The 24,593-nt window shown below is 38.6% G+C and overlaps 1 protein-coding gene across 1 annotated transcript; it reads left to right on the forward strand.

The window, feature by feature from the left end:
• Window positions 1-18,654: 18,654 nt before the first annotated feature.
• Window positions 18,655-24,537, forward strand: LOC125585072 (exocyst complex component EXO70H1-like). Its single transcript, XM_048753447.1, has one exon. It carries the CDS (start codon window positions 19,729-19,731, stop codon window positions 21,676-21,678), a length of 1,950 nt encoding a protein of 649 aa, XP_048609404.1. The 5' UTR covers window positions 18,655-19,728; the 3' UTR covers window positions 21,679-24,537.
• Window positions 24,538-24,593: the final 56 nt, after the last annotated feature.

Consider the following 24,593-nt stretch of genomic DNA (forward strand, 5'->3'; position numbering starts at 1 on the left):
ACCAATACAAGCTTCCAAAGATTGATGCACTTCCTTTCTTGTCACAATGATTTGATAGACTAATTATATATCATAAACGCAGCATATCATCGAGATTATCGTGAGTTTTGGTTAAGTAATATGCTTCTGTATTTTTATGTCAATAATACTGCATATTAATGTGGGCTTAATAAATTATTTGGGAAAAAAGGACAAAATTTAAGATTATTTGACTTGATCATTACTTGTTTTATACTCCTATTCAATAGTTGACTTTCTTCAAGTTATTAGAGCACCCGTATTGAGGGTTTATGGGGGGGTTCACACAAAAATCAAAAAAAAAATAATAATAAAATAATTCAATCCCATGAACTCCTCTCTCCTAAAGCTCTCTGGGAAGAACCTCTCTTTCCTAAAGTTCATCACTGTAGTGCGGGCCCCACGTGTCGTGGCTGCCCGCGATTGGTCTAGCTTTTTTTTTTTTTTTTAAAAAAAAATCAAAAAGAAAAAGAAAAAAAATTTAATAATAAAAAATTGAAAAGATGAACACCAATAAGATTTCATTGATGTGGGTGCTCTTAACTTCTTCTGGTTCCGGTTTTCACTGAACTGATTCAACCATAAACATAAAATAAGCACATGAAAACTAAGTATTAATAAATAATAGCAACAATTAAGACCGAGAGCTCAACGTGTCTCATGCATGTTCCAAGCTCGTTGAAACAACCTCTTTCCTAAATATAAACATGTGTAGGGAGTTAACATCTTAGGGTATCCCATATTGCTTGTAATCTTATGGTTGTTTCGTAACGGGTTACTGTAGGTACTCTCGGTTGACAAAACCAGGCTACTTTTTTGTGATCAACAAACCAAGCTAGTTTAGAAATAACATAACCGATGTTCAATCTCTCTATTCAAAGACCTCTAAATCGCTAACCGGTTTGACATAAATACGTGAAATAGCTTATCGCCTATTGCCATATTGCCATATTGCTGGTCTCTGATTTGCTTGCCAGCGTTGATACAGAACTCGTGGCTATCTTATACGCCATTGACTTTTTATAAGTCATATACCTTATTTTCTGTAATTAAGCTCGTGTTCAAGATGTATGTGTATTTTGTATCTGTATATATGCATTTTCAAACCTTCGGTACGACATTAACTCATTATTTATCAATATGTACACGTAAATACGTAATATCAGAGATCGTGCGTATCTTTCTACGGTTGGTCAAACGAATAGGTTAATATTCTTGTATATATAGTAATGTGGCATGAAAAATGATCTGAAAGAGATAAATATACATAATATTATCTTTGGTTTCACTATTAACAAATTGAATTATGCAAGTTGTAGTTTCAATGTATTCACACAAGGGATCAACTTGTCCTTAACATTTGGATTCATACAAAAAGAAACAATATAAGTATTTTGTTCCATAGATTTACATATTGGAATTAATAAAGATATCATTATAAAAAACTTTTTTTAGAGATGTCTCATTATTCTAACCTCATAAGTCATAACTAAAGCTGACGTTGTCACCTACTCCTATACTTTAGTAAGGCAATCAATCAAACACATACACTACTACAAGAAAACAGCGGTATTCTGACGGACATTCCGACGGAAAATAAAATCCTCAGAATATCCCGAGGAATTTCCGAGGATATTCCGAGGAAACACAAAATTTGGTTTCCTCGGAATTTCCTCGGAATATACCGACGGAATTCTGAGGATATATTATAGCCGTTAGAGAGCCGTTGGAGAGCCGTTGGAGGATTTTAAAAATTCCGAAGAAATTCCGACGAACTAGCCGTTGGCGTCGGAATTCCGTCGGAATTTCCTCGGTCTGTCGGCAGGATTTCAACTATAAATACAAGCACCCCTCTTCCTCCTCATTCACTCTATATCTTCATCCTCCCTCTTACTCTCTTTACACACGAATTTGATTCATAAAAAACATGTCTTCTTCAAATTATTTTCGTTCTTGGATCGATCGACCTCATTTGGATCTGAACACGAGATTGCTTACGGAAGAATACCAATGAGGTATAAACGAATTTTATGGGGTTAGTTCACCGACAACCGGAAGCAAAAACAGGTATGTTAAGATGTCTTTGCACTACAAGAAAACACACCGAATTCCGACGGATCTTCCGACGGACACCAAGGTCGTCGGACATTTGCGACGGAATACTGACAAATTTCCGACCAAATCCAAAAAAATTAAGTCGTCGGAATTCCGTCGGCCATTTCCGTCGGAATTCCGACGACATACGGTTCGTCGGAATTTTCCGACGACTTTTCGACGACATTCCGATAAAAAATGTAACCGTTGTAGTCGTCGGAAGTTCGTCGGTATATTCCGACGAAATTCCGACGACATTCCGATTAATAGCAAAGTCGTCGGAATTCCATCGGTATATTCCGACGGAATTCCGACGAACCATGTGACCGTTGCCGACAAATACATATGACCGTTGTATAGCCGTTTGGGATTGGACAATTCCGACGGAATTCCGACGGACTTCTTTACATCCGTCGGAATTCCGTCGGAAAGTCGTCGGAGGTCCGTAAGCAATTTCCTATAAATACAACCCCTCCTCATTCAACTCATTCACACTTCATTCTCTCTTCATTCTCTTTAGTCATAACAATTCCGTGAAAATCATGTCTTCAGAAGTTTATTATCGTTCGTGGATGGATAAACCTCATTTGGATCCGAACACCAATTTGCTTACGGAAGAATACGTTCAAGGGATTGGAGAATTCATGAGGCTTGTTCAACAGCAACCGGATGCAAAAAGTGGTATGTTAAGATGTCCCTGCTCTTCTTGCAATAATAATAAGGTTATAAAAGAATTTGATGTTTGGACTCATTTGTATATGAAAGGGTTTTCACGTAATTATAAAGTTTGGTACCTTCATGGGGAAACTGGTTATGAATATGGTAGTACTAGCGAACCTCAGCCTGTTAGTGAACCTCAGCCTGATATTAGGTTAGAAGAATCTAGAACGGATATAGATTATGGTGTAGGTACTGAGCAGATGGTACATGATCATTATAGAGGGGAAGAACCAAACCCCGAGTCTAGGAGATTTTTTGACATGTTGGATGCAGGAAAACAACCTTTGTATCAAAATTGTAGAGATGGTCATTCAGTCTTATCATCTGCAACTAGATTAATGGGTATTAAGACAGACTATAATTTGGCTGAAGAATGTATGGATGCGATTACTGATTTTGTCAAAGGTATTCTACCTGAGGATAACCTTGCACCGGGTTCATACTACGAGGTTCAGAAACTTGTTGCAGGTCTTCAACTACCGTATGAAGTGATAGATGTATGTATTGACAACTGCATGATCTACTGGAGAGCGGATGAGACACGGAATGTATGCAAATTTTGTGGGAAACCTCGTTATCAGGAGACGAGGGGAAGAGTTCCGATCCCATTCAAAAGAATGTGGTATTTGCCTTTGACGGAAAGATTGAAGAGGTTGTATCAGTGTGAGCGCACAGCAAAAGCAATGAGATGGCATGCAGAGCATTCCACAAATGGTGAGATTAGACATCCTTCAGATGCAAAGGCTTGGAAACATTTCCAGTCAACATATCCAGAATTTGCGGAAGAGAGAAGAAATGTTTATCTTGGATTATCTACTGATGGTTTCAGCCCATTTGGAAAGCATGGAAGGCAGTATTCTCTATGGCCAGTTATTGTGACACCGTACAACTTACGGCCGAGCTTGTGCATGCGACGAGAGTTTTTGTTTCTCTCAATTCTAGTCCCCGGGCCAGATCATCCTAAAAGATCACTAGATGTGTTTCTTCAACCACTAATATATGAGTTGCAACAACTATGGGCGCATGGTTTTGAGACATACGATGTTTCGCGCAAAGAAAACTTTCAGATGCGGGCAGTACTTATGTGGACAATAAGTGACTTTCCAGCATATGGTATGTTATCTGGATGGACAACACATGGGAAGCTATCATGTCCATATTGTCAAGATGACACAGATGCTTTCCAACTAAAGAACGGAAGGAAAACGTGTTGGTTTGACTGTCACAGACGATTTCTACCACCTGATCATCCATACCGCCGGAGTAAGACTTCGTTTACGAAGAACAAGCAGGTGTTTGATGGTCCACCTGAGGAAGTTAGTGGGAAAGATTTGTTGAAGCAGTTTAGGTATTTTGATGCAGAAAGGACGCCAGATGTAGGTGGACATGAAAACATTCGAGTCAATGCGGTTGGAGAGCTACATAACTGACACAAAAAGAGTATTTTCTGGGATCTACCATATTGGGAGAGTCATTTATTGCGGCATAATTTAGATGTCATGCATATTGAGAAGAACTTCTTCGATAATCTGATGAACACAGTCCTTAACATCCAAGGTAAAACGAAGGATAATTTGAAGTCAAGGTTGGATTTAGTCGATATTTGTGATCGTTCTGAACTTCACGTTGATGAGAACGGTACGGCCCCTTTTCCCATTTATCGGCTAGATGGTGCTAGAAAAGAAGAGTTCTTTGATTGGATTACAGAGAAAGTGAAATTTCCTGACGGATATGCATCAAATTTGGGGAACTGCGTTGATAGAAGCGAAGGAAAGTTTACTGGCTTGAAGAGTCATGATTGTCATGTAATTATGCAGCGCCTCCTTCCGTTTGCCTTTTCAGCATTATTGCCACGTAATGTTCATGAAGCAATTGCAGGGATTAGCGTTTTTTTCCGTGACTTATGCAGCAGAGTATTGACTGAAGAGGGAATTAATAATTTGAAGACAAACGCACCAGTCAGCATGTGCAACCTTGAGAAGATATTTCCTCCATCATTCTTTGATGTAATGGAACATCTTGCTATTCATCTCGCAAGAGATTGCTTACGGAAGAATACCAATGAGGTATAAACAAATTTTATGGGGTTAGTTCACCGACAACCGGAAGCAAAAACAGGTATGTTAAGATGTCCTTGCTCTAATTGTAAAAATAGAAAGGTTATTAAAGAGTGGGATGTTTGGACTCATCTATATTTGAGTGGGTTTACACGAAGTTACAAAATTTGGTATCATCATGAGGAAACTGATTATGAACATGGTAGTACTAGCGAACCTCAGCCAGCGGTTAGATTAGAAGAACCAATTAGAACGGATGTAGATTATGGTGTAGGTACTGAGCAGATGGTAAATGATCATTTTAGAGGGGAAGATTTACCCAATGCAGAAGCTACACTACAAGAAAACAGCGGTATTCTGACAGACATTCCGACGGAAAATGAAATCCTCGGAATATCCCGAGGAATCTCCGAGGAAATTTCGAGGAAACACAAAATTGGGTTTCCTCGGAATTTCCTCGGAATATACCGACGGAATTTCGAGGAAATATCAATCCGTCGGAATATTCCGAAGAATTTTCGAGGAAATATGTGTTCCTCAGAAAAAAGCGATGAATTCCGAGGAAATATTATAGCCGTTGGAGAGCCGTTGGGGGATTTTACAAAATTCTGAGGAAATTCCGACGAACTAGCCGTTGGCGTCGGAATTCCGTCGGAATTTCCTCGGTCTGTCGGCAGGATTTAAACTATAAATACAAGCACTCCTCTTCCTCTTCATTCACTCCATATCTTCATCTCACTCCATATCTTCATCCTCCCTCTTACTCTATTTACACACGAATTTGATTCATAAAAAATATGTCTTCTTTAATTATTTTCGTTCTTGGATCGATCGACCTCATTTGGATCCGAACACGAGATTGCTTACGGAAGAATACCAACGAGGTATAACCGAATTCATGGGGTTAGTTCACCGACAACCGGAAGCAAAAACAAGTATGTTAAGATGTCTTTTCTCTAATTGTAAAAATAGAAAGGTTATTAAAGAGTGGGATGTTTGGACTCATCTATATTTGAGTGGGTTTACACGAAGTTACAAAATTTGGTATCATCATGGGGAAACTGATTATGAACATGGTAGTACTAGCGAACCTCAGCCAGCGGTTAAATTAGAAGAACCAATTAGAACGGATGTAGATTATGGTGTAGGTACTGAGCAGATGGTAAATGATCATTTTAGAGGGGAAGATTTACCCAATGCACAAGCTAGGAGATTTTATGATATGTTGGATGCTGGAAAGCAACCATTGTACGAAGGTTGCAGAGATGGTCATTCAGCTTTATCATCTGCTACAAGATTGATGGGCATTAAAACAGATTATAATTTGGCTGAAGACTGTGTGGATGCGATTGCTGATTTTGTAAAAGGTATTCTACCCGAGGATAATGTAGCTCCTGGTTCATACTACGAGGTTCAGAAACTCGTAGCTGGTCTTGGTTTATCGTATCAGGTAATAGATGTATGCAGCGACAACTGCATGATTTATTGGAGGGCGGATGAACAGCGGGTTACATGCAAATTTTGTGGAAAGCCTCGTTATAAAGATACGAGTGGAAGAGTTCCAGTGCCATATAAAAGGATGTGGTATTTACCTTTGACGGAAAGGTTGCAGAGGTTGTATCTGTCTGAACGCACAGCGCAACCAATGAGATGGCATGCGGAGCACTCAACAGATGGTGAGATCAGACATCCTTCAGATGCAAAAGCGTGGAAGCATTTCCAATCAAAGTATCCCGACTTTGCGTATGAGAGAAGAAATGTCTACCTTGGATTATGTACTGATGGTTTCAGTCCGTTTGGCAAGAGTGGAAGACAGTATTCTCTATGGCCCGTCATTCTTACACCATACAACCTACCCCCAAACTTGTGCTTGCGACGAGAGTTTTTGTTTCTCTCGATTCTCGTTCCCGGACCAGAGCATCCTAAGAGATCACTTGATGTGTTTCTTCAGCCACTAATATATGAGTTGCAACAACTATGGGCTCAAGGTGCTGAAACATACGATGTTTCGTGTAAAGAAAACTTTCAAATGCGGGCAGTACTAATGTGGACAATAAGTGATTTTCCAGCATATGGTATGTTGTCTGGATGGACAACGCATGGAAGGCTATCATGTCCATATTGTCAAGATAACACTGATGCTTTCCAACTAAAACACGGAAGGAAAACGTGTTGGTTTGACTGTCACAGGAGATTCCTACCACCTGATCATCCATATCGTAGGAGTAGGAATTTGTTTACGAAGAACAAGAGGGTGTTTGACAGTCCACCTCCGGAAATTTGTGGGAAAGATTTGAAGATACAACTAAGAGATTTTGGTGCAGAAAGGACGCCAGACGTCGGTGGACATGAGCGTTTTCCGGTAGATGCTGTTGGAGAACTACATAACTGGCACAAAAAAAGTATTTTCTGGGATCTGCCATACTGGGAGGATCATCTGCTAAGGCATAATTTAGATGTCATGCATATTGAGAAGAACTTTTTTGACAATCTCATGAACACGATCCTTAATGTTCAAGGTAAAACAAAGGATAATTTGAAGTCAAGACTGGATTTAGTCGATATATGTGCTCGTTCAGAACTTCATGTTGATGAGAATGGTAGGGCTCCTTTTCCCATATACCGACTTGATGCAGAGGGAAAAGATGCGTTCTTTGATTGGATTTCAAACGATGTGGAATTTCCAGACGGTTACGCATCAAATTTGCGTAACTGTATCGACAGAAAGGAAGGAAAGTTTACTGGCTTGAAAAGCCACGATTGCCATGTAATGATGCAGCGTCTCCTTCCGTTCGCCTTCAAGGAACTATTAGCAAGAAATGTTCATGAAGCAATTGCAAGGATAAGTGGTTTCTTCCGCGATTTATGCACGAGATCAGTGACTCTTGAAGGTATTGAAAATTTGAAGACTAACATAGCCGTGATTCAGTGCAACCTTGAGAAGATATTTCCTCCCTCATTTTTTGATGTTATGGAGCATCTTGTTATTCACCTGGCAAGAGAATTGGAACTTGGTGGTCCTGTGCAGTATAGATGGATGTATCTGTATGAGCGGTATATGTTCCATTTGAAGAAGATGGTAAAAAATTTAAGTAGGGTGGAAGGTTCTATAGTCGCACAGATGATCAATGAAGAAACTTCAAACTTTGCCGAGTACTACTTTCCAGCTGAAGTTCAGACCAAAAACAGAAGACCTGCTCGGCATGATGATAGAGGCGAACGGGCAACATATCATGTTACGGTTCCAGACATTTTCACAGACGTTGGACGACTTAGCGGAAAACCAAAGGACTGTCGACTTACTGAGCAGGAGCGCAGTCATTTGCAAACATATTTGCTCACCAACTGCGAAGACGTTTTTCAATATCAGAGGTAAATAAATTAGCTTACAAATTTTTATTTTAACAAGTTGAAATTTAAATCTTAATTAATTACAATATTATCATCATATGCAGGATTTTCATGGCAGAAAAACGGTTCGAGTATAGATACGCCACAGAGGACAAACTAGAAGAAATGAAGCAGAGAGAATTTACTGGATGGATGTTTACTTATGTGAGTGCTTTAAACAAATTAAAATATATTTTATCACATATTTATACTAATTCACATTTATTGATATAACATATATATATGTGCTATTAATAGGTGTCTGCTGGTTTGGCCAGAGGTGAAACATTTGACGATTGGATACGTGAGATGATCGTTGGACCAAACTTTGTTGTGAAGTCATATCCGAGATTTTCTACACGAGGATATGCATTCACAACTCATAAGAGGAGACGTTCGAGTACGACTTATGATGCTGGCGTTTGTTCTGCATCAGGAGATGATGTATACTACAGACACATACATGAGATTTTGGAAATCAAGTATTTGGGCATGGTTGGATTGCGCTGTACTGTTTTCTATTGTGATTGACACGACAACACTCCAGATCGAGGTGTGAGAACAGATGCATTTGGTGTTACATCAGTAAATTCGAGGCGAAAGCTGCAATATTATGATCCTTTCATTATTGCTTCTCAGACCGATCAGGTAATTGAATGTTAATTATTCAGAATGATTCATCATCATGTGTATTAATTTATAATTTTTCTAAATGTTACAGGTTTGTTATATCAAGTACCCCCGGGTAAGGAACAGAGATGATCAATGAGTTACTGTTACAAGACTCAACCCGAGAGGCCGAGTTCAGGGAAGTTCAGAGCTAGAAGACCCACTACAACCAAGCACATCTGGCAACTTAAGTGCAGCAGAAGATTTAGCTGGAGTTGGCCTTGTAGTCGATTTAACCGACGTCGGAGAGGAAGCCGCCGTTCACGTAGAGGATGAACCAGTGATTGGAGAGTTTCACCAAGATCCAGATTCAGATTCATCTGGTGATGATGACTCGGAAACAGACTACCATTGATTTTTTTTTTTTTTAAGAAATACCGAGGAAATTCCGAGGAACACTTGATATAACCTCTTTCCTCGGATATTAGTTATTTGGTTTATCTAGCAAGGCAAAGCTGAATACGAATTAAAAACTACTAAAAACACAACCAAATAAAACAAAGAAACCATGTAAAAGAAATACGAACTCATAATTAAGAAAAAAAAAAAAAAAACTAAGTTCAAAATTAACCGAAAAAGTTATGGCAGATTCCTAAATGGAACTATGACAAGTACCCTCCCCCAGACTTAGTTTACACCGTCCCTGGTGTGACAACAGAAAATAAGACCATAAAATGTTAGAATAGAAAAGAAAATAAAATAGCGCGGTCGGAAATCAAATGGCAATACTGGCCGGTGATAGCTCCTACTCCTCGTCTCCTGCTCCAGATGTTCCTGCATCTTTGGGTCTCTTGGACCTCTTTCTTACCCTGTGTGTACCACTCGAACCCGAACCAGAGCTGGATGGAGAGTTGTCCCGATGAACTACATCATCCTTTTGGCAACGACACGGCCTGATACGTGAAATGGCAGCCCAGATCTTGTGTAGCATGTCGTTGTTTGTCTTTATGCTCTGATCTCTCCAATGTTGTAGCTGGCGCGAAGTGGCGTTCGGTGGAAGCTCTTGCAGCTTGTACTGGCTGGAGTCTGATGGGAGTAGCTGATGGGGTTGTGAATCATCTGGAATGGCTTGTGCAGCCTCATCTTCTCCTTCTTCATCATCCACGGCCTTGCCTGTGGTCTAATATTTTGGCGTGAAGAAGGATGGCTTGTCTACTAGTGCGGTAGCAGGGGGTAGGAACTCAACTGCAGCCTCTGAAAGTATAGCAGTCAGGCCGATCTGAGGCAGGTGGCAGTAGAGTGTTTTCTTCGCTCGGTCCTGGAATACATAGACGTAAGGACCATCCCGATCGATCCTCGAGTGGGGACCAGCTATGAACTCCTTACTTACTAGAGAAATGATATCCAGGTAGTTCCAAGCAATGTTGTTCGATCTGTCCAGTGCTACCTGATGGTTCTCGCAGTCTACACCCACATGTGTAAGGATCCGAGTAATCACTGCACCAAATCCACATGCACTGCTCTTGGATTTGGTTACTTTCCCCTTGTATCTTGCTAATTTTGCGGCCAGCACCGCTCCCATGTTGAATGCAGTAGCAAGTGGGAATGTAGAGTTTCCAAATGCCGGTAGCAAATGCCTCACACCTTGGTACAGGAGGCACAACTCCCATTGCGTGACTGATGCGGCTGTGGTTGTCCCGTATAGCAATGAGCCAATGAGGCGTGTGGCATATCTCAGTACTGGGTTCCGGATAAGTGACTCCTTTGCCTGAGAAGATCTATAAACCCCTGTGCCAATCGTTTCCCAGAAGTTCAACAGCTCTGAAGTCCAATAAAGACCAGATGTCCTCTCCCCTGCACTCAATCCAAATAGTTTCGCAGAGGTCTGTGAAAGATACCTCAAAGTATACTTTCTGCACTACGAATGCCAGAAAACCTTCCTGATGGCTATCATCGGGATGGCTGACGTATGCGGATGCTATGAACTGGCGTACCAACTCCGGATAAGTGGGTTCGTTGAGGTTGCATAGTTGCCCTAGACCCATGTTCTGGAACAGCCCTTCAATGTCTGATTTGATTCTCAATATTGTCATCGTCTCAGGACATGCTAGTTGTGTAGCCGGAACGGCTACCTTCTTCATGTTGTTGTAGTGGGTGGTATCAGACTTATCCCACTTCTTTGGCTTTTGCTTCTCTCGCTGAGACGAATCATCTTCTTGTATGTTCTTCTTTGCTGTTGTTTTCGTTCGCTTCATTCTCTACAAAATAGAATCTTTGAAACAAGTGAGTATGCAGTATATGTTTTTCAAAGCAGCACAATACTATACCGAGAGACACCTTTCCTTGGAATATACCGAGGGACATGTTCCTCGGAACGTTTTTTTATAAACGGATCGATCGATGGATATATGTCCAAAATCGCATCGATCGATGAACTTCCGAGGAAATATCCCGACGAAGTTCTCCCTCGGTATATTTCGAGGAGATTTCCGACAAACTAGTGATCCTCGGAATTTCCTCGAAAATTTGTTTCCTCGGAATTCCGTTGGAAAATTCCGAGGGATTTCCGAGGAAAGAAGAAATTCCGAGGAATTATTTCCGAGGACTTGTTTCGTCGGTATGTCGTCGGAATAACGTTATTCCGACGAAATACCGATGATTTTTTCCCTCAGTATCCTTGTTGTTTTCTTGTAGTGCTAGGAGATTTTATGATATGTTGGATGCTGGAAAGCAACCATTGTACGAAGGTTGCAGAGATGGTCATTCAGCCTTATCATCTGCTACAAAATTGATGGGCATTAAAACATATTATAATTTGGCTGAAGACTGTGTGGATGCGATTGCTGATTTTGTAAAAGGTATTCTACCCGAGGATAATGTAGCTCCTGGTTCATACTACGAGGTTCAGAAACTCGTAGCTGGTCTTGGTTTATCGTATCAGGTAATATATGTATGCAGCTACAACTGCATGATTTATTGGAGGGCGGATGAACAGCGGGTTACATGCAAATTTTGTGGGAAGCCTCGTTATAAAGATACGAGTGGAAGAGTTCCAGTGCCATATAAAAGGATGTGGTATTTGCCTTTGACGGAAAGGTTGCAGAGGTTGTATCTGTTTGAACGCACAGCGCAACCAATGAGATGGCATGCGGAGCACTCAACAGATGGTGAGATCAGACATCCTTCAGATGCAAAAGCGTGGAAGCATTTCTAATCAAAGTATTCTGACTTTGCGTATGAGAGAAGAAATGTCTACCTTGGATTATGTACTGATGGTTTCAGCCCGTTTGGCAAGAGTGGAAGACAATATTCTCTATGGCCAGTCATTCTTACACCATACAACCTACCCCCAAACTTGTGCTTGCGACGAGAGTTTCTGTTTCTCTCGATTCTCGTTCTCGGACCAGAGCATCCTAAGAGATCACTTGATGTGTTTCTTCAGCCACTAATATATGAGTTGCAACAACTATGGGCTCAAGGTGCTGAAACATACGATGTTTCGTGTAAAGAAAACTTTCAAATGCGGGCAGTACTAATGTGGACAATAAGTGATTTTCCAGCATATGGTATGTTATTTGGATGGACAACGCATGGAAGGCTATCATGTCCATATTGTCGAGATAACACTGATGCTTTCCAACTAAAACACTGAAGGAAAACGTGTTGGTTTGACTGTCACAAGAGATTCCTACCACCTGATCATCCATATCGTAGGAGTAGGAATTTGTTTACGAAGAACAAGGGGGTGTTTGGCAGTCCACCTCCGGAAATTTGTGGGAAAGATTTGAAGACACAACTAAGAGATTTAGGTGCAGAAAAGACACCAGACGTCGGTGGACATGAGCGTTTTCCGGTAGATGCTGTTGGAAACCTACATAACTGGCACAAAAAAATATTTTCTGGGATCTGCTATACTGGGAGGATCATCTGCTAAGGCATAATTTAGATGTCATGCATACTGAGAAGAACTTTTTTGACAATCTCATGAACACGATCCTTAATGTTCAAGGTAAAACAAAGGATAATTTGAAGTCAAGACTGGATTTAGTCGATATATATGCTCGTTCAGAACTTCATGTTGATGAGAATGGTAGGGCTCCTTTTCCCATATACCGACTTAATGCAGAGGGAAAAGATGCGTTCTTTGATTGGATTTCAAACGATGTGGAATTTCCAGACGGTTACGCATCAAATTTGCGTAACTGTATCGACAGAAAGGAAGAAAAGTTTACTGGCTTGAAAAGTCACGATTGCCATGTAATGATGCAGCACCTCCTTCCATTTGCCTTCAAGGAACTATTACCACGAAATGTTCATGAAGCAATTGCAGGGATAAGTGGTTTCTTCCGCGATTTATGCACGAGATTAGTGACTCTTGAAAGTATTGAAAATTTGAAGACCAACATAGCCGTGATTCAGTGAAACCTTGAGAAGATATTTCCTCCCTCATTTTTTGATGTTATGGAGCATCTTGTTATTCACCTGGCAAGAGAATTGGCACTTGGTGGTCCTGTGCAGTATAGATGGATGTATATGTATGAGCGGTATATGTTCCATTTGAAGAAGATGGTGAAAAATTTAAGTAGGGTGGAAGGTTCTATAGTTGCACAGATGATCAATGAAGAAACTTTAAACTTTACCGAGTACTACTTTCCAGCAGAAGTTCAGACCAAAAACAGAAGACCTGCTCGGCATGATGATAGAGGCGAATGGATAACATATCATGTTACGGTTCTAGACATTTTCACAGACGTTGGACGACTTAGCGGAAAACCAAAGGACCGTCCACTTACTGAGCAGGAGCACAGTAATTTGCAAACATATTTGCTCACCAACTGCGAAGATGTTCTTCAATATGAGAAGTAAATAAATTAGCTTACAAATTTTTATTTTAACAAGTTGAAATTTAAATCTTAATTAATTACATTATTGTCATCATATGTACAGGATTTTCATGGCCGAAAAGCGGTTCGAAAATATAGATACGCCACAGAGGACGAACTAGAAGAAATGAAGCAGAGAGAATTTGCTGGATGGATGTTTACTTATGTGAGTGCTTTAAACAAATTAAAATATTATTTATCATATATTTATACTAATTCACATTTATTGATATAACATATATATGTGCTATTAATAGGTGTCTGCTGGTTTGGCCGGAGGTGAAACATTTGACGATTGGATACGCGAGATGGTCGTTGGACCAAACTTTGTTGTGAAGTCATATCCGAGATTTTGTACTCGAGGATATGCATTCACAACTCAGAAGAGGAGACGTTCGAGTACGACTTATGATGCTGGCGTTTGTTCTGCATCAGGAGATTATGTATACTACGGACACATACATGAGATTTTGGAAATCAAGTATTTGTGCATGGTTGGATTGCGCTGTACTGTTTTCTATTGTGATTGGCACGACAACACTCTAGAACGAGGTGTGAGAACAGATGCATTTGGTGTTACATCAGTAAATTCGAGGCGAAAGCTGCAATATTATGATCCTTTCATTCTTGCTTCTCAGGCCGATCAGGTAATTAAATGTTAATTATTCAGAATGATTCATCATCATGTGTATTAATTTATAATTTTACTAATAATTTTTAAAATGTTACAGGTTTTTATATCAAGTACCCCCGGGTAAGGAACAGAGATGATCCATGGGTTACTGTTACAAGACTCAACCCGAGAGGCCGAGTTCAGGGAAGTTCTGAGCTGGAAGACCCACTACAACCAAGCACATCCGGCAACTTAAGTGCAGCAGAAGATCTAGCTGGAGTTGGCCTTGTAGTCGATTTAACCGACTTCGGAGAGGATGCCGTCGTTCACGTAGAGGATGAACTAGTGATTGGAGAGTTTCACCAAGATCCAGATTCAGATTCATATGGTGATGATGACTCGGAAACAGACTAGCATCAACTTTTTTTTAAATAGATTTTCCGAGGAAATTCCGAGGGAAGATAGGTTTTCCTCGGAATTTCCTCGGAATAGACCTTGTCGATTTAGGGATTTGATTATAGAGTCCTTTTCCTCGGAATTTCCTCGGAATATTCCGAGGAACTAGTGGTTTTTAACCGAAAACAACGTTGTGCGGATTGAATAACACGTATATAACCTTCATTAAGTGTCTTAACCAGATTATGAAGTCAAACTTTGGTGTTTTACCCAATAACAAACACTTTTACGATTGCATGACCGAAAACCACACAACATAAGAGAAACACTTATACACTTTAATAAACGGTAAAAGGAATACTTAAAATTATTTTTGAAATTTTGTTATTTCATGGTTTATGATCATCTATACAAAGAATCCTCAATGGTATGCATTACAATTGTATAAGAAATGAAATACGGCAAAAAATATCGATGTTTTGAAACCCCAAACCCTTTTCCTCGGAATTTCCTCGGAATATTCCGACGGAATTCCGAGGAAGATAAAGATTTCCTCGGAATTCCCTCGGAATATTCCGAAGAAATTCTGAGGAACTAGGGGTTTTTCACCGGGTAAACCAAGCCGCCAAATATTTCGCGAAAATTGAATTAATGATTTCCGAGGAAATTCCGACGGAAATATTTAATTAGTCCGAGGAAATTCTGACGGACATTTTTCGTCGGACGCCTCATTTTATTAGGTCGAACCAGATCTTCTTCCCCATTTCTCTCTTCCTCTCTCCGCCGAACGCCGAAGCTCTCTCTCGCGATTTCTCTCTTCCTCTCTCCGCCGAACGCCGAACGCCCTAATCCTCCTCAATTTCAGTCACTGATCATGTATGAACCCTACCCCACTCTCTTAGGTTAGATTTGTTAGGTTTTTAAGTAGATTTGATGATTAAGGAATGATATTTATAGATTTTTGTTAGGGTGAATGGTAGGATTGTGTAAAATCGAGTTTGATTATGGTATTCACTTGATTTGAAATTTTTTTTTAGTTTTTATTAATTTTGTGGTTATAAAAATCTAATTGATAATTATGTATATATAATATGAAAACGTTTTTTGTATATAAAATCTATTTTTTGCATTATAAAATCATTTATATATTTATTAAACAATTTTAATATCTATAAAACTTTTTTTATGATTAAAACCTATTATTTAGGATTTTTAAAAAATAAAATAATATATATATATATATAATATAAATTTCTATATTTATTTAACATTTTAAATATTATTAAAACTATTTTTTGTAATTATCAAACTATTTTTTATTTATTAAAACTTTTTTTGAAATTATTAAACATTTTTAATATTATTAAAACCATTTTTTGTAATTATTAAACTATTTTGTATTTATTAAAACTATTTTTTTGTAATTATTAAACTATTTTTTATTTATTAAAACTATTTTTTGTAAAACTATTTATTTATTTGTGATTAAAAACTATTTTTAAATATGTTTATTTATTTATTAAAATTATTGGAATTAATTTTTAAATATGTTTTTTTTTAATTTACAGGTCTAATGATGATCAGATTCGGCCTCGACAGCGTTGTGGTCGTGGTGGTACGGGGAACCAGTCTCGGGATTCCAGCCAGATTCAGGATTCCGCTTCGCCCCACAGCTCCTACCATACATCTCCCTCTCCATTTCCCGCTCATGCTCCTCTCGCTCCTGCTGCTGCACCCGCTCCTGCTCCTCCGGGTCTTCCGGGAGTGATGAGTGTTGCGGAGTTGGTTCGACAGCCCGGTCGTGACCATCTTCCCTATCTCACTCCATATCCACATGGACGGGGTCAAACATGGTAATTAAACGTATTTTTTTTCATTAAAATTTGATTCATTATTAATAATTTGTTCTTTTTATTAGGTTCAACCGATCCGGGAACGGGATCAGCGCATGGATCAACCGTATGATGTACTCGGCCCTCGACAAGGGACATCCGACTTTCACTGACTTCCCTACCGAGAAGCAGCATCTGTGGTTTCGTCAGTTTGCGGTAACTATTCTAATTTTTAACTTATATTTTTAATCTTTAATATAAATTTTCTACTAATTGTGTTTTTTTTTTAGTAAGAATTCAACTGGAATTCCGATGAGACGCTCTTTATCTATCACCACTTCGTCTATATAGTTATGGACAACTATGGGAAGCAGATCCACGAGTGGAAGAAGAAGTAGGAAATCAACAAGGTTGTTTTTAATTTATTAAACAATTTTTTAATTTATTAAACAATTTTTTTTTTTTTATTAAAAGGTTCCAAAGTCGATGAACAACACGGTCTGGACGGAGTTGTGTGCGCATTGGGATAAGGAAGAGACGAAAGAAAGTTCTTCCACCAACTCCACCAACCGTAGGAGCGACCGTAAAGGGAAGGGCGTCTTCAAGCATAACTTGGGTGCTCAATCTATTGCCACTCTGGGGGATCGCATGGTAAGTTCAGCCGTTTTTTCTTCAATTATTTAAGTTTTGAAATTTTATTTTTTGTGCATTTCTTCTAATTTCTAATGTTTGTTTAATTTATGTTTTTTCAAGGCGGATGAAAATGATGGCGACCCGGTTGATGATCTCGCCCTAATGAAGAGGGCGTATACCAACAAGAAGACCGGCCAGATTGATGACGGTCTTGTGAGGAAAGTGGTCACCCTGGTCCAAACTCAGGTGCAAGACGAAGTATCTCAGCGTCAAACCGAGGATGACGATTCGACGGCTTCGACCAACTTGTCCCGGTTTCGAATCAACGAAATCGTTGAATCGGTAAGTTCTTTTTTTAAAGTTCAATTCATTTATTTTTTGATTTTTATTTTATCATCTTTTTATATTATTTAAATTTGGCTATTTTCTATTTCAGTCGGTTCCAAAGGAGAAGGGACGTTTGGTCGGTTTGGGTCGTCGCACCCGGTCGGTTCCTCCTTCTTCTGCACCACCGCACTTTGTTGATCCAGAAGTACTTACGACTCAGTTGAAAGACAAAGATGATCGCATATCTTTGTTGGAGACCCAGATGGCGACTCAACAGGCGGGCTATGAGGCACAGAAGAGGATGAACCAGCAAATGATGGAGATGATGCAGAGGATGTACCCGAACGAGGTGTTCCCGAACGTGCAAGACCCGTTGTTTTTTTTTTCAAAAACTCAGAATGTTTTATTTTTATTTGTACAACTTTGAATATTATCTAATATTTTTTTTTCAATTTTAATTTTAATTTTATATTTTCGAATTTAAATTTCAAAAATTTTATTTTTTTAAAAAAAATTATATTTTTTTTGAAATTCCGAGGAAATGAACCCTCGGAAGTTTCCGACGAACATTTCTTCGGAATATACCGAGATACTCCTTCCTCGGAATATACCGAGGGACTCATTCCTCGGAATTTTCCGAGGGCTCCGTTCCTCGGAAATTCCCGATGAAAATTCCGAGGAACATTTCGTCGGAACTTCCGAGGATTGGACCATCAGAAAGTCCATCGAAATATCCCGAGGAAGTTCTCCCTCGGTATATTCCGAGGACCTTTCCGACGAACTGGTGGTCCTCGGGGTTTCCTTGGAAATTCATTTCCTCGGAATTCCGTGGGAAATTTCCGAGGGATTTCCGAGGAAAAGTGAATTTCCGAGGAAAAATGAATTTCCGATGAGTTATTTCCGAGGACTTGTTTCGTCGGTATGTCGTCGGAATAACGTTATTCCGACGACATACCGACGATTTTTTCTTTCGGTATGCCACTGTTTTCTTGTAGTGATATATTCGATCAATTTACATTTAGCCATTTATAGTTTTTATAGTATTTTCAATACAACTTTATCTTTAAAAGTGACAAAACCTCAAATTTAAAATCTGGGAGAGTGATTTTCTACAAAAGAAGAAATTTGACTTTGAAAATCGTATGATTTACATTGTAATCTTTACTATTATATTTTTTTATATAACTATAAAAACATACAATAGAAAATATTAAACATATTGTAGTACAAAATTAAATATAAAATTAATTATACCACAAATTTTAAATGAATTACATAATCATTTACTATAATTCTTTTCATTTTACTCATATATAATCAAATAATGCATTTGAAGTGATAAATGAGTCTTCTATTATTTTTATTTGTAGATTTCAAAGTAAGTTTGTTTAGTTCAATATTGTTTTGTAAAAAGTTTTGTTTTTATGTTATTATATATCTTGTATTTTGCATAACACATAATATCACAAGGATTGAAATGATGAACAAAAAAAAGAAGTTATTTGGAAAATATATAATTTAAAAGACTAACAAACCTTGAAACTTTAGAATAGTAAAACTTAACTTTCAGTATGCAAACTTCTAAATTTAGTGTTAAAGTTGCTTTTGGAGTATATAAAACTTTATATTTACAGTCATGAGATGCTTTTACGTAAAGAATTATACCTTTATACTTTTAATTGTTCGTCCTAATTTCGTATATATATCTAGGGGCCCATATATCTATAAAGAAACTACATGAAAGTTACTCGTACGGAATATTACGTACCTTATACGTATAGAAGACGTAATCAAATATTTGTTTGGTCATCCAAACATTGAGAAACCAATCTCTATATAATGCTCAATGACATTACACTGAATTATAAAACTTTATATTTTAACTCATTAGATACTTTTACCAAAAGAATTATACCTTATATACTTTTGATTATTCTTTCAAATAATTTATATATATATAGAAAACTACATGATTGTTACTCGTACGGAACATTTCAAAGCTTGCACGTATAGAGAAGCTAGTCAACTGTCTGTTTTGGTCATTGGTGTCACTCAAACATTGATGAGCCATCTCTGATCTCTCTATATAATGTTCAATGACCTTTACAGAGACAACCAAGATATTAATAGTTACGTGGTTCCATTAAACCTCAGCCATGGTGAAAATGGCTAAATCTGTTACCTTCTCAACCTCTTCTTCTACATCAAACCTTTCATCTCATCCTTCTTTCACTTCTCTTGCTTCTTTCAATTCTCTTCCTGCTTCTCCACTCAACCAGCCCTTTTCTCAGTCCATGATGGAGGAAGCCTTAGAGTCTGCAGAGTTAATCATCAAGAAGTGGGATCCTAACTCACAGTCCTACACGAAGATCATCTCTCTGTTCAGACACAGCAGAAAACAAGCCAAAGAATTCATCAGATGCGTCCGTGACTTACGCAGAGCCATGCACTTTCTTGTCTCTCAAGCCTCCAAATCTGACAAGCTTGTGCTTGCGCAGAACCTGATGCAGATTGGTATGTCCACGCTGGAGAAAGAGTTCTTCCAAATACTGTCTTCTAACCGAGACCATCTTGATCCTGATTCAGTCTCTGTTCAGTCCACAATATCTAGCAATTCAGAGTTCGAAGTTTACATGGAATATGATGAGGATGATGATGATGAGCTAAAGAAGGCGGGTGAATCCATCTCTCAGGTGGAGAAAGCCTCAGCTCTGGTGATGTCAGACTTAAAGGTCATAGCAGAGACCATGATCTGCTGTGGTTATGGTAAAGAGTGCATAAAAAGCTACCAGTTGATTAGAAAGTCTATTGTTGATGAAGGGCTACACTTGCTTGGGATCGAGAAGGTCAAGACCTCTCATTTTCAAAAGATGGACTGGCACGTGCTGGAGCATATGATCAAGAACTGGGTCAAAGCTGCAAAGATTGGAGTCACAACACTCTTCAGAGGAGAGAAGCTTCTCTGTGATCATGTCTTCTCTGCATCCGTTACAATAGGACAATCTTGCTTTAACCAGATAGCAAAGGAAGCAGGACTCAATCTCTTCATGTTGCCTGAGCTCGTAGCCAACAAGGAGAAAAAACAACACCACCATGAGAGGATCTTTAAGCTGATGGATCTCTATGCAGCTATCTCTGACCTTTGGCCAGACATAGAAATGATATTCAGCTTTGATTCATTAGCTTCTGTGAAGACTCTTGTCCTCTCAACGCTCAAGAAACTCAAGGACTCTATCCACACGTGTCTCAAGGAGTTCGAGACGATGATACACAAGGATTCTTCTAAAGAAATTTCCCCTGAAGGAGGGGTTCACAAGCTGACTCGGACAACAATGAGTTTCTTATCATTGTTGTCTGAATACAGCCGTGTACATGTGTTGTCTGAGATCCTTACAGAGCATCCTCTTAAGACAAACACTCGCTTGCTAGAATCTTACTTCACGGCTCCTATCTTGGAAGATGAACATGTCAACAACCATGCCTGCTCGGTCCATCTAGCTTGGCTCATACTGGTTTTCCTTTGCAAGCTAGACACCAAAGCAGAGAGTTACAATGATGTCTCTCTCTCTTACATCTTCCTTGTGAACAACATGCAGTTTGTGGCTGATACTGTTCGTTCTAGTCACCTCAAGAACATCCTCGGTGACGATTGGCTCACAAAGCACGAGGCAAAACTCAAAAGCTATGCTGAAAAATACGAGAAAACAGCTTGGGCCAATGTTTTGGTATCTTTACCTTCGAAGACAAGTGCCAAACTATCACCAGAGGAGGCCACAACATGCTTCAAGAGGTTTCATGCAGCGTTCGCGGGAGCATACTTGAAACAATCATCATGTGTTATAGTGGATGCGAAGCTTAGGGACGAGCTTAAGGTTTCTATAGTGAAGAAACTTGTACCGGAGTACAGAGAGTTTTACGAGAAGTACTTGGCAATGTTGAGACAGGACAGAAACATAGAGATGTTGGTGAGTTTTAAGCCGGATAACTTGGAGAATTATCTCTCAGATCTTTTCCATGGAACACCAATGCTCAGTGGCTCTTCTCATTCTGCTTCTTCTTCTTTGTCTTCTACATCTTGTTTCTCAATTGGATGTGTAAAAAACTAAGGGTGCAACTGGAATGTATTTTTCGAAATAAATTTTTTATGAATGGTTAATTTTTTTGCATTAAAAAAAGTATTCACCTGTTATAACTAAAAATAGAAAGTGTATTCCATTTCATTCCATATTATTCCTAAAATTTTTTAATTTTCATTTGAAAAATCATTTCATATCATAAACATTTTAGAAAAGTGGATTGCTGATTCCATTTTATTTAATTCTATAAATAATAATTCATACCATTCTATGTATTTCTTTTATTTATCACCAGTTACACCCGAAAACTCACGATATTGTCTCGGGGTGAATATTAATGCATACAAGTTTCATGATTGATGCATTCCTTTCTTGTCACAATTATTCGTTAAGCTAAATATCTTAAACACAGCATATGAGATAGATTATTGTGAGTTTTGGTTACGTTACTGTGCTTGTATATTTTTCTGTCAATAAAACTAAAAAAAATTATTTGTGACTAATAAATTATTTGGAAGAAAATGACAAATTTTGAGAAAATTTGGATTATTAATTGTATTTGTTTTATAGGCAAGAGTTGACTTTCTAAGTTCTTAACTTCTTCTGGTTCCGTTTTTGTCCGTTTTTCACTGAATTGATTCAACCATAAACATAAAATAAACACATTAAAAATAAAGTGTTATCGTCATTAGTACTAAAAACTAATATATATTTAATAACGACAGTCAAAATCGGAAAAAGCCAACGTGATTCATGCATGTTTTATGTAGCGCACTAGCGCAACATCTACATCTTGGCAAAGCTAGAGAGGATTATAACAGTTCAACAGCAGAAGATGGAGGGGTAAGTTGATCTTACTCTGTTGGCACTTGGCAAAAGCTGCATGTACTGGATTTGGGTCGACCTAAACGCAAGACTACACCGGCCGGAACTCCTTTCGTTTGTCTGATCGTATTGTCAGTTACAGAGAATCTAATCCACCACTATCATCGAGGATGATGTAAGCTTGGCTTGCATAAGCTTTCCTTTTCTCTCATCCGATCGTTTTCTCCTTCGTCACTCTTTTGGCAACCAAACCGTCAAAGCGCTTTCTCTTCATCTCCTACTGGGTTAAATGCTGGGCTTTATAACAATTGATATGGGGTTTACTTTGATTAATTTACTGGGATGGGATGTGCTCTTAAACAACTAAAGCCTTTAGGCTTGAAACCCATTTATCTCCTTCTTGCATTATATTAGACCACCTTTAGTCAAAAACAAAACAAAACATCTACGTCTTGGCTTATCAGTCCAGGGGCGGACGTACAGCCAATGGTATGGGTCACTTGTCCCCATCTCATTTTAAAATTTTCCTTCGGTAATCTAACCTATACTAAAAAGGAGAATACCATGAGCAGGGAGAGTGTCCACGTCATCAGTTTTATTTCACCAATCATAAAGTTCTATGATGCCACGTCATGCTCTCATTAATCGATAGCAGATTAATAATGGGTCATTTTTTAGGGATGTTATGCTAATCTTTAAACCAAAAAAATAACTCTAAAGGGCCCATACGAAACCCAAACCTCCGTCGAAACCTGATTTCCAGAGCACTGCGATTCTTCTACTACGTCTTCATCGTTCCAAATTTCTCTCCAACCGTTTGTCCGTTTCTGAGTAGTAATCACAATCCACTCTTAATTGTTCATTTATGTTCATTACTATTATCTTCATTAGCGATGAAATCCTTCCACCTCCCTCTCCTGCTCCTCCTATATTAACCATCTACAAGGCTTTCACAGAATCATATTCAACAGCTTCAATCGATGACCTTTCAATTCTCCAGCAAGTCTCCTCTTGCATTGTATTTCAACGACATACTTTTTGGGAGGCCATAAATGCTGCGAAATTGAATTCCTGTTAGAGTTTTGATTCTTCTCTGAAGTTTCAGAGAGAATTCAAACGTCCTCAGCCTTGGTGATTACATAATTCCAGCGGATTATGAACAGCCAATCGTATGTTTCCCTGGATTTTTCTCTGTTTCATCTATTTGTTGTTTCATCTACTTACTCTCTATTTTTTGACAGAATTCAATTTGTTTTCCGTTGGTTTTCCAGCGGCTCCATAACTCCATTTTAGGTTTCTTCAAAGTGTAAGCTCCAAAATGGTAAATTTCCATTTTACGTTATCGGTCTTTTTCATTCGTCTTCTTCTCTGTACTTGTGATGCAGAAAGATTGATCCAGGTTTGCCTATTTGAGCATAGATATCTTATGATTGGGGAATAATTAACGTAAGTGATCATATATTATTTTTCGCTATGCATTCTTTAGCTATGAATCTGTTGCTCACGGAGCTCCATAAGCATGAACTATGTAATTCTTAGCTTACTTTTCTTATAAAATCGAATTTGAATACATCTGTGACCATCTCTCTAATTCAGTTTCTAGAAAATAATAGGTCAGTTAATTGACCTATCTTGCCGGATCAGTAAAAATATTAAGCATTGATTGTTTTAATTTTTGGTATTCTTTATAGTTTATGTGGAAGTTTGAAGAGAATGTAGATCCTTCCGCTCACCATGATTTTTTACTTGGGTAAGTCTATTCTGACTCCCTTTCTGTGTGTGTTTATAATAATTTAGTCGTTTCCATAATATTTGAAGATAATTTTTGATGTATTTTTTCAGGTACCAGTTTATAAGAGTACCTTCTAAGATATGCTTTAAGACGTTTTGTGTTTGTTGTTTAGATGAGCAACTACGACCGCGGTACGCGTGGAGTTCTGGTGATTCTAATTCCAGTTCATGTAAACTTAGCGGAGGACAGACATTTGGAGAAGGTGATGTCTACGATGGTGTCACATGGCAGGAGAAGTTGAGGAGGGGTTTGTTCAACTCACTCCTCCGAGTTGGGGCTATGTCTGTCATCCACATCCTCTTCCCAACTCATATCTTCGTCGCTTATT

This window comes from Brassica napus, chromosome C4 (genome assembly GCF_020379485.1).
Source record: "Brassica napus cultivar Da-Ae chromosome C4, Da-Ae, whole genome shotgun sequence".
Lineage (NCBI taxonomy): Eukaryota > Viridiplantae > Streptophyta > Magnoliopsida > Brassicales > Brassicaceae > Brassica > Brassica napus.

What these genes read in the sequence shown, in the direction of transcription:
- LOC125585072 (XM_048753447.1), top strand. Translation starts at nt 19,729, where the DNA reads ATGGTGAAAATGGCTAAATCTGTTACCTTCTCAACCTCTTCTTCTACA.